Source organism: Prosopis cineraria, unplaced genomic scaffold (assembly GCF_029017545.1).
Source record: "Prosopis cineraria cultivar Desert tree isolate PC_DT_omini unplaced genomic scaffold, ASM2901754v1 PC20, whole genome shotgun sequence".
Taxonomy (NCBI): Eukaryota; Viridiplantae; Streptophyta; class Magnoliopsida; order Fabales; family Fabaceae; genus Prosopis; species Prosopis cineraria.
Window position 1 is genome coordinate 14,105 of NW_026555351.1, and position 11,532 is coordinate 25,636.

The 11,532-nt window shown below is 32.7% G+C and overlaps 1 protein-coding gene across 1 annotated transcript; it reads left to right on the forward strand.

Annotated features, from left to right (window-relative positions):
* The first annotated feature begins 318 nt into the window (after positions 1 to 318).
* On the forward strand, positions 319 to 2,095 carry LOC129294917 (UDP-glycosyltransferase 88A1-like). The gene has a single exon (XM_054933388.1). It carries the CDS (start codon positions 471 to 473, stop codon positions 1,908 to 1,910), a length of 1,440 nt encoding a protein of 479 aa, XP_054789363.1. The 5' UTR covers positions 319 to 470; the 3' UTR covers positions 1,911 to 2,095.
* Positions 2,096 to 11,532: the final 9,437 nt, after the last annotated feature.

Genomic DNA, 11,532 nt, shown 5'->3' on the forward strand with positions numbered 1-11,532 from the left:
TCTTATAAATGATATATACAATAGGCCATTAAAGAACAGGACTCACATTATATTTATGTCTTTTATAATAAAAAATATAATTTAAAATAAAGTATTTAAATTTAAATATTATTTAAAAACTGTCACTACATAAGCAGAATAAAAAAATGGAATACAATACAACAAATTTGAAAACATCGATCTATTCAGGGGATAAAAACAAATTAATAGCCAACAAAAGTTGATTGAATTAATAATAAGAATTTGATTAATGATTTAAAAACCTTTCTAGCACTTAATTTACATGTACGTACGTTTGCAAAGCCTCCTTTCTACGATTATTAAAAAACAAAATGTTTTTTGAATTTTGAATTCTATATAATCATCTCACTTCCGAGCTCCGACCCCATTGGTATTGTAGTTTCGAACAACTCTGATTTTTTGTTTCACCGTCAGAGCCAACTGTCACCAGACAAAGCAAATCCACAAACATGAATACCGAGACCAACAACGATGCAATAATTCTCTACCCAACTGCCGCTAGAGGCCACCTTGTCTCCATGGTTGAGCTTGCCAAGTTCATTCTCTCTCACTATCATCGTCCACCTCTCACCATTCACATCCTCACTATCTCTCCTCCATACGACGCCGTTTCTATCTCCAACTACATTGCCTCTGTATCTTCTTCCATCACTCCCTCCATCGTCTTCCACAGCCTCCCTCCTGTTTCTCTTCCTACTTCATTCTCTTCCACCCCTAACCATGAAACCCTAATGTTTGAGGTACTTCGCCTCAACAACCCAAATTTCCACGATTTTTTGATTTCTCTCTCTAAAACTTACAACATTCGTGCCCTCATCGCTGACTCCTTCTGCTTCGAAGCTCTCACTCTTGCTTCAAAACTTCAAATCCCTGCTTACTGTTTTTTCACCAGCCCCGCCGCCTGCCTCGCCGCCTTTCTCTACTTTCCGACCATCCATCGCACCACTGACAAGTGCATCAAAGATCTCAATAACATTCTCAACATCCCTGGAATCCCACCGTTACCCAGTGGGGACATGATTAAACCGTTGCTTGAACGTAGTGATTCAGCATATCATAACTTCCTGAATGTCGCTGCTACTATGCCTAAAACAGCTGGCATCATAGTGAACACATTCGAAGCTTTGGAACACAAGTGTCTCCGAGAAATTTCCGATGGGCTTTGCGTTTCTGACAGTCCAACTCCTCCCATTTACACTGTGGGTCCTTTGATTGCATACGATAAAGAAAGAGCCACGGGACATGAGTGTTTACGGTGGCTAGATTCGCAGCCTGAGAGAAGCGTTGTGTTTCTCTGTTTCGGGAGTTTAGGTGTGTTTTCGAAAGAGCAATTGCGGGAGATAGCTTGTGGATTAGAGAGGAGCGGGCAAAGATTCTTGTGGGTAGTACGAAATCCTCCGTCGGAGAAAATCCATAACCTCGCAGCGTCGTCACAGGTAGACCCAGATCTGGATTCGCTGCTAACGGAGGGGTTCTTGGATCGAACCAGAGAAAGAGCGATGGTGGTGAAGAAGTGGGCCCCACAGGTGGCGGTGCTGAACCATGGGTCCGTGGGTGGGTTTGTGACCCACTGCGGGTGGAACTCAGTGCTGGAGGCGGTGGTGGCTGGCGTACCGATGGTGGCTTGGCCGCTGTATGCGGAGCAGAGGCTGAATAGGATGGTGATGGTGGAAGAGTTGAAGATAGCGCTGTGGATGCACGAGGAGGAGGGTGGGGTAGTGACGGCGGAGGAGGTGGAGGAGCGAGTGAGGGAGTTGATGGAATCGGAGATTGGAGAGATTGTGAGGAAGCGAGTTGGGATAGCCAAGGAAGAAGCAGAGGCTGCGATAAGGGAAGGAGGATCCTCTCGTGTAGCATTAGCCAATTTCTTTGAATCATGGAAGAATTAGGATTAAGCGTGCCATGGGGTTTACAGACAATTCATGGGGTTGGGCTTTGTATTTGTTTTTTCGCAATCTGAAACAATATCGTTTTAGGTTAAAAAGTGTAATGGTCTTTCGAATTTATTATGGAAGGATATCCTCTCAGCGGTGCATTCCATGCGCGTCCCTGCCCGGCGAGGATTTTTTTTTTTTCCTTTCTCGCCGCTGCTTCTCAGATTGCGTCTAATCCCCAGCTAAGTAACGCCGTAATTTTCACCGCAACATCACTGATTTTTTTGGATAACTTTTTCATATATATTTAAAGTAATTATATATTTTTGGAGTTGAAGTTAAGACCATAAAATAAGCTAAGGAAGTAAGGATAACTCCTTTAGAACAAGCAAAAGAAATAAATAATTTTAAACTGTTAAAATTTAACTTACACAATTTACAATATTAATAAAATAAATAAATAAAAAGTTCAATAATGATATACAATTATGAATTCTGCAGCTAAAGTTTTAGCAGTTAAATTTATTTACTTTTTATATGATAATTATTATATGAAATAATTAAATCTGTTTGTAAAGAAACAATTAAATCTAAACTATTTATTTTATTATTCAAGGGTACAGATAAAATGAGAAGAAAAGGAGAAAATAAGATTTGGAGAGGATTCGACCCCCAAATTTATATTTTAGCAATTCAATTTTGTTAGATTATGTGATGATTTATATAGGAACTGGCAACATGCTTAGTGCGAATTTCAAGTACAATATTTTTATATATGTACAATCATTAAATAGTAAATTTTATATAAATATATTATATAATTGGATATTAAAACTTGCCACTTGTTATTAACAGGCATTATTTCAAGTAGCATGAGTAATACTGAGGTCTTAAATTTGAGTATATATGAATACATAAAATATCTTTAAAAGAGTTATCTCCAATTTAGACCTGCAATGCTTAAATTTGAGCCAGTCAGATAAGAAACTTGTCAATTGTCATTTATTATCATCTAATCTATTTATCATATGGCATGTATAAATATATTGAAATATATCTCTTAAATCCAATGGTTATTTTATCCTTTTAAATTAAAGTCTAAGATTAAATATGGTATCTACTTGATATAAGTAGTAATATGGATAGTAGGTATTTATGGGATGAGATTGTTTCAATCCTATCCCATGTCCAATCATAAAAATGATAAAAATTAAATTATTATCCCGTATCTTATTTCATAAAAAATGATCATGGTTAAATTTGAAAAAACGGTGAAAAGACATTAGATATTTTTAATTTGTTTTACAATGCATCTGTCACCTTATCTCACAAATGAACAAGTCTTTTTATCAACTAAATTGATCATGTTCCATGTGCTTTATCATTTACGCCATCCATATATTTTAATTTAATATAACATTATGAATCTTTTTAATTTTTTAAGAAAATATATATAACAATGCAAACAAATATATGTAGTCTTTGAGTACAAAATGAGCTAAATTAAGAGATTAATTAATATTTGGTATGAATTTGTGTCATATATCTTGTTGTTATTATTATTATTATTATTATTATTATTATTATTTTTGGTTGAGTGAAAAAAGTTCAATCTTCCTTGGCTCAACTTTAAAAAAATTTCAAGCTTATTTAAGTTGGAAGTTGGATTGCACTAATATTATCCCTAAGAATATTATCCTTCAGGTATGCCATTGATTTTGCCTGTATTAGTGAGATAGTATCATAAAATTAATGCTTATTGTAAAATATTTAATATAATATCACTATAAATTACCATATACTATTTATTTTTTTAATTAAGTATGCAATATTTTAATTATTTATTTCATTTTTAATTGTCTTACACTGTCAACAATGTAAACCATTTAGGAAAATATTTATATATAGTTAAATTTACAAATTAATTAATATTAGGATAAATTAACTTACTGCCAAAAAAAATTCTTGTGCTGACAAAATATGGACTAATTTTTTAAAAATGTGAGAATATGACTGGTTTATATTGATATATGAAAGGTATATTATTGATGTATAATTAATTTATCATTAAAATTTTGAAAACTTACAAGGGGTTTATCATTGATATATAATAATATATCATTGATAAATATAATAAATCAACAAAAATATAAAATATAATAATTGTTAGGCTCCTTGCTTAGTTTAGTTTTATAATATAGGCTACATCTACAAAATCCCCTTAATATTATTTTATTTTAATTTTTTATGAGCCAAATTGGATTTTTATATAAAGAAATTAAGACTTTTCAAGTGACATAACAATACAATGAACCTTTTTCTATCATTATTAAAATGAGACTAAGTATTGAAAGAATAAAAATGAATGCATATGACTCTTATGTTTATTTTTTAAATAATTTTTTTAAAAATATTAAAAACAAAAAATTATTAGAACATTAAAACTTCATTTAGGAGTATGAATTGAAAGTTTAAGAGAGAGTATATGAATGTTAAGTAAAAGTTAAAATGAACATTAATTTTATTTTATTAATAATTAAAAAAGAATTGAGGGATTTGGGCTAAGTGTATTTAGATTTAAGCCCAAAGTAAAGTGAATTTTTTAAACTCCCAATCCCAATCTTAAAATCTTTCAAATGTATTCAAGATGACCCGTCAGATTTGGTCTAAATTACAAGCTCCAATTGACCTCAATGTATTTTCTTGTATAAATTTTCATATATTTATTTGAAATTAAGTATAAAATTTTACTTACTTGATTGTGTCAAAGCATAACCCTTTAACAATTATCATAGAAACAAATATTCTTAAATATTTTTAAAATTTGAGATTTGGCACTTTTTAAGTATTACATGATAAAATATCTAATAACCGTTTTGATTAAATTGAACAATTGTCATCATGTCGAGTAAAACACCTATTAAGTGAGTGAGCTTAAGTCAATCAGTAGATTCAAATCCTTTAAGTAATTAATCCATCTAACTTAGTCTAAATTATCATTTCTTGGGAGTATAATTTATTTTCAATGTACGATAAGATTATATGCGAGTGTGTGTAAGTCAAATAATCAAAGAGGAAAAATCTCCCAAAAATGCATTAACTAAATCCCTTTAATAAAGGTATGGTGAAAATTGGCTTAATCGAGTTATCATAAATTATATGTTAGCAATATTAATAAAATAATGAGTTGGTGTAATGCTCTCATTGACATTATCATACAATCTTCTACATAATTTACTAATCAAAATAAAACTTCTTTGAAAGCTTTGAGATCCCAATATAAAGCTTTTAAAAATATCTTTATAAAAGCCATTTATGTTATTCAAAATAGCATACAGCAGAAGTATTGGACATAAACACATCAAAGAGCAACTCAAAACATCATAATTCTCCTGAAAAATAGGCCATGTGTTATGGCTCATGCTACATGAGCTATGGTATATGGCATTGAGGCTTCAGTAGCACATTTTGTACCATACGCCGCAATATGTTATCACGCATTGACACATGCGTTATGGTGCACATACCAGAATCTGCCGTCAAATTGTAGATTCTGATATGAACTTCAGATGTGCGTCTTTTTTGCATTCAATGTCTAATTGCGGTGATTCAAGTGACCGCACAAAGCTTGTTTCATAATTTATAAAATGACACTGGTTTCATTCAAATCCGATATCCCCTTTAAAAATTAGATTCCCAAGTGCATTTTGAACATTTTATGTCAAAATTTGCCACTTAAGCATCACCATTTGAAACCCCAAAGTTAATGGCCACTTCTAGGGCTTTAACCATATTCAAATGGACAAACAACACTTGATTGAGCAATTATATACACAATATAATACACGTGCACACATTTGGCTTATAAACTGCCTAACACACACTCTGGGCATATTTCTTAATTCTCAATCTCATTCATACCTAAGGCCAAATCTCATATACTCATCAAGTATTCATCATATTCACACGTTCTCACATTCATCCACTAAACCACATAGTCATTTCATCATGTACACAAATATACACAAGTTCATTGGGCTAGAACTTAAAATTCACAAACATACATACATATTCACATGTTTATATACAAGTATAAATTTCTATGGCAACTTATATACATGACTATACTATTAGCAAATGCATTCATTACACCATCTTATAATGGGCTTTTTAGGAGAAATCTCTCCCCTTGGCCCAATTCCTTTTCCCTTATACTATTAGTATCAGAATCTGAAAAATATGAATAACCATTGGTGAAATAAAAATCTCAGTAACTAATATAGTTCATTTAATATCTATTATCACAAATAACTATGCTAATGTAACAAAACCAAATTAATAGCTTTTATATATATATATATATATGAAAAGCATATATAATTTCCTCTTTTCAAAGCATTTTCACACAATTACCACAATAGTACGATCATCTATCTACTGAACCTATAATGCTCCCCGACACAATGCAAGGTCTCCTTTACTTAACCATAATTAACTCTAATAAGATGGCAATCAAGGAATTAACCCTTAAAGGATTACCAAAGTTGTAAAATTATATAAATGAGAAGAATTCTCAAATCATTTATAATAGAATCCCACAACTCAATTTTCAATCTCAATAAAATTCTAATATACTCAAATCAAAGTTTTAAAACAATACGGAAGCTTGAAAATCACATGGGACACAAAACAATGAGATTTAAAACTCAAAATTTTGTTTTGTATAGAAAATGACCCATTTACTGTTACTTATGATTCATGCATCGTGGCTCACTCGCCTCTGTGCCATACACCGTGACGCATTGCATGAATTTGACAGTAGCAGCTGCTATCATTTGACAGTAATGGGAGCAAACTTCCAACACGACCCAAATCTTTGTCGGACATCCGATAGAGGTGGTTTTGGTACCTACATGGAGCTTTCTCCTAGCTCTAACTAATGGAATAGGTTTCTCACTCAAATTTATTTTCTACAAAAATTTGGACATCAAAACTCATTTTACCACTTTTTCACCAAAATTTCACAACCATGGTGTCCTAACTCAACCTTAAGTGTCAAAAGCCTACATCGACTCTTTAACCACTTACTGGACTCTAGCAGACCTGTGTAACGCACAAAACACAACCAAAAACACATATTTCTCAAAATTATCACTCAACCTCAAATTTTACAAAATGTAAAGGGGACGAAATTCATGCTCAACCATATCAATTCAAACATGAAACAAAAATGGCCCAAAGGTTACATTTTTAATTCACTCTTTTTTTGTTTCCTTGACTCTTGTTTTTTACTTCCCCCTCCTTGAAATATTTTCTTCTTATGATGAAATAATTTATCCCTCTTCAAAATTCAAATGCCTTTATTGTGATCATTTCTCATGTATAGAGCTCTATTAGTAGTGTCATTACTTTAATTTGATGTCCCTCTAAATGGGTCATCTTCACCTGCTACATCTTCATTTATTTTTTCATGTAACAGAAGAATAGACTATCCCTTATCAATAGGGTCAGGGATATAGAACACTTGTTTAGCTTGTTGTGCTAAACTGAAAGACTCATCTTTATACTCTTCCTTGTTCAAATCGACTTGTACAAATCCAAATTGATAATCAAATTTCAAGCTATTTTTTTAATCAATCCACTTACACCCAAAGACCAGAACCCAAAAGGATATGTAATCTAAATTCCATATATGCTCAATTACACTAAAATATGACATGTTTGAATAGATAGGATTTTTATCCCTAGTACTAGAAATATGCATGGAATGAGCTATAAGAGTTACACCACTATTTTGCATTATGCTCCTATCATCTTGCTCCCTTGTATAAAATGTATACCCATTGACAAGGTAAGCAGTGTAAGAAATAGCCTATCTGCTTGGATCATTAGCTAACCATCTCAATTTTTCAGAAACTGAATTAGAATCAACATTTAACATTAAAGAATGTGCTCCTTAAACCATCTGTAAAAGTTTCATTGTGTTCCCTAACATACCAAATTTTTGATTTATTGATATTACTCCTAAGTTCAACCATATGCTTGTCTACATACTCTTTAACGTCTTTAGTGTTGTGCAACACATATGAGTGGGCTTACTCCCATTGTACACTTGAGATAGTAACAACTTTATTTCCCATGATCCCCTCTCCACCTATTCTACCTATATGTTGAGACTTTGGAAGCCCAATATAGCTAACATGGCTCAGGTACTCAATATAAAAGTCAACAGCCTCTTCACAAATATATTATTCAACAATACAACCCTCTGGTCGACTCTAGTTTTTCACATAGCCTTTAAAAATCTTTAAATAATACTCAATAGGATACATCTATCTTAAATAAATAGGCCTACACATTTGAACCTCCCTAACTAAGTGAATGGTTAGTGGATCATAATATCAAAGAATGCCAGTGGAAAATACATTTCAAGCTCACACAATGTTAATACAATTCGGGCTTGCAACCTTGGCAACTTATGTGGGTTAATCACTTTACTATAAATGGACTTGAAAAACAAACATAATTTAGTGATTGTCCCTTATACTTTAGGGGGTAAAATTACACAAATAGCCATCAGAATGAAATCCTCCATTAAAACATGGCAATCGTGAGACTTTAGGCCCTTCAACTACAGATCTTTCATTGATACAAGATTTTTTATGTTTGAAGAGTAGCCCTTAGAACTTTAGTTGCATTAAGGAACTTATAAAATGCAATTTTCTCTTTCTTAGATAGTGTATGAGCTGCCAGAGGGAAAAAAGTACAGTTCCCCTTATCTTAGGGTGCCATTCCTTCTCTTATTCCTAAAGAAACTAAGTCCAACCTTGCTTTATGCCATATTTTGTTTTTCCTTACACTTGGAGTAAAGTCTCAATAAGACTCTCATAGACATTTTTCTCAACATGCATGACATCAAGAAAATGCCGAACATCTCAGGTGGTCCAATAAGGGAGTTTAAAGAAAATAGATATTTTCTTCCATCCGCTTGTCCCAAGGTTCCTTGTAAATAATTTAGCAAATTTATTATCCAAATCCTTGATCTTCTTAAATAGCTCATCACCAATTAATGGCAAAGGTGTCTTACCTTCTTTAGGATTTCCATTGAACGCTTCTATCAACCATCGATAATGATGTTCTTAGTGTAAAAACCTATGGTGCTTGAGGTAAACATCCTTCATCCTATGTTGAAGCCTAATATAATGTGTTCCCTCTTCGCAAATAGGGTATCCAAGTTGCCCTTTAATGCTATACCTTGACAGATTACCATAAGCAGGAAAGTCATTGATTGTACCGAAGAGCATAGCTCTTAAAATGCATCATTTTTCTCTATACCCATCATATACTTCTATATCTGACTCCCACATGATCTTTAAGTTATCAATTAGAAGAGCTAAATATATGTCTATGTCATTCCTAGGTTGCTTGGGTATTGCAATTAGCATGGATGACATCATATACTTGTACTTCATGCAAAGCCATGGAGGAAGGTTATAAATCACTAAAATGATTGGTCATGTGCTGTGGCTACTACTTTCAAGCCCTTGAGGATTCATCCCGTCGGTAGACAAAGCAAGGCATAAATTCCTACTCTCTTCCCTAAATTCAATGTACTCATAATCAATCTTTCTCCATTATAGAGAATTAGCAGGGTGACAAAGCATGTCGTCTTCTATCCTTTCATCTGCATACCATGTTAAGCTTTTTATAACTTTTTCACGGCCATACATGCATCTAAATCTAGACACGATTGGAAAATACCATAGTGCCTTTGAGGGACTTGATCAGTTTTACTTGTAGTGTGAGGCATTACAATTTGGACACTCGGTTAACGACGCATATTCATTCCAAAATAAAAAGCAATCATTAGGGCATGCGTGTATCTTTTCATAACTCATGCCAATTGATCACACTACTTTCTTTCTGTCAGATATTTGACAAGGAAGCTTATTTTCCTTAGGAAGTAATTATACTTTCAAAATCCAAGCAACTTAGTAAAGCTCACATCGCTCCATCCATATTTTTCCTTCATATTGTATAATTTTAACATTGCTGACAACTTTGATGCACTATAACTAGCATATAGTAGCATCTTCGGATCACTTTTCAACTTCTCAAACATTTTTGGACAATCCTTAAGGTCCTCTTAAATTGCCTGAGCTATCTATTCAAGACAATCTTCCTAAAGTGCACATATGTCAAAATTATCAGGAGATGATGTATAGCTTTCACTATGTTTCTAGCTACAACCAATATCATCTCTTATCTCACAATGCATTGTCTAACACTTGTAACTTTAATCCATCTCATTAATCACTAAATATTCTTTATAAGGATCTAGACTAACCCACTTCACAAGATCGCTTTTTAAACATGGGTAAACAATCCTAATAGAGTCCTCCACATGCTTAACTACAAGCTTAATGAAATCTGCCACACCATCTTAATATTTCTTAGATAGATGATTGGCAGACATCCATTCCTTATCCATAATTCCTTTGAAAGATTAAGAGGGAAATACGATTAGTAACTTTGACAACTCTTAGATAGTGGGAGTTAGATACAAGGATCAATCAGTCAATAAGTCACTAACCACATGTTTGCACATTCCCTCTTTAATCTTGTTTAAAACTAATAATTACATTTTAATGCTAACTATTGAAATAATTTCGGCAGCACAACGACTTAAAAAAGAGAGTTTCTCGGGCTTTATTCGGTCTCTTTATTAATCTAAATGATAACAACAGTAGCATCCACAACAATCACATAAAGTTATATCCAAGAATAATTTAAAACAAATCGATAGTATATATAATGGCTTGAAATGAGTATTACCAGGGCTTTATGCCTTTAGAAAAATCAAGTTATCCATAATGAGACTATATATGATCAAACACTATAAATATATCAATTTAAAACGTCAAAAATATTTTTACATAAGCCAATTTTCAATCAATTGAAAAACTAGTAATGTGAAAATTGACAACTCAAGTAATATAAATCTAAACTAATCATTCAATTACAAAACAAACACCCAAAGCTCAAAAAGATATGTGTACTAGTAGAGGAGACAAGGTAATTAGGTGGCATGCTATTTTTATATGCTTAATGAATCTCCTTATACTAGTAGAACAATTGGATGATCTATTAATCCAATAATTAAGCACCTAAAACTCAAAATTTCAAACGCCCACTAATAAGAACAACAATGTAGATCAAAATAATTAATATAAAAATTATTTATTGCATATGAAAATTAAAATTAACAACCCATACATTCATAATGAAGATTAATAATTAGAAAAGCAAGAACCAACCTCAACAAGAGGAAGGAGGCTGAATATGCAAAAAAATAGAGAGGAGAGGATCTTAGAGAATGATGGAGGCCGAGGATCGACTCGCACAAGCACCTACGAGAATGATGGAGGCTAAGAATCCAAAACCCCTCAAGAATCAAGACCAAATATATGTTTTTTGGCAATTAGAGTGATGAAGAATAGGTTTCGATGGCTCTGCATCTATTTTGAAAGACGAACAATTTGTAAAAATGGAAAGCGAAAATGATTCTGGAGGGGAATTTAAATGACAATACCTGACGGTTATTTCAAAATAACCATCAAGTATTACATACTTCATG